Source organism: Gymnoscopelus braueri, assembly GCF_963280865.1.
Source record: "Gymnoscopelus braueri genome assembly, chromosome: 4".
In the NCBI taxonomy this organism is placed as follows: Eukaryota; Metazoa; Chordata; class Actinopteri; order Myctophiformes; family Myctophidae; genus Gymnoscopelus; species Gymnoscopelus braueri.
In genome coordinates, this window is record NC_137605.1 from 3,407,377 (window position 1) to 3,407,753 (window position 377).

General features: G+C 56.5%; 1 protein-coding gene across 1 annotated transcript in view; it reads left to right on the forward strand.

Moving 5' to 3' along the window:
• Positions 1 to 136, forward strand: part of LOC308084463 (protein BTG3) — a gene marked incomplete at its 3' end in the record, with an annotated part of 21,684 nt that extends 21,548 nt beyond the window's left edge. The window contains exon 6 of the mRNA XM_080427128.1: positions 128 to 136. Coding sequence (XP_080283254.1) covers positions 128 to 136 — 9 coding nt within the window. The remainder of the gene's footprint in view (positions 1 to 127) is intronic.
• Positions 137 to 377: the final 241 nt, after the last annotated feature.

The window sequence follows — 377 nt, forward strand, 5'->3', positions numbered from 1 at the left end:
GGGTCCCTGCTTCATCTCTCTCTCAGCTAGGGGTCCTTGGCCTGAAAAGGTTGAAGACCCCTGATTTAGTGGGTTAACTTCCACTCTGTTGTCACCTGTAACGTTATCAAATCTTTGCAATTTCAAGAACCCCTGAGTTTGATAAGCATGGACCCCCATTGTATAGGCCTATCATCTTTAGTTATTTACCGTATACAGTGAGAACATAACGGTGCACATCTGTTAGGAGACCTGGGGGGGAGGGAGGGGGGAGAGAGGGGGGAGAGAGGGGGAGGGAGGGGGAGAGAGGGGAGAGAGGGGGGAGGGAGGGGGGGAGAGGGGGGAGAGAGGGGAGAGGGGGGGAGAGAGGGGGGAGGGAGGGGGAGAGAGGGGAGGGA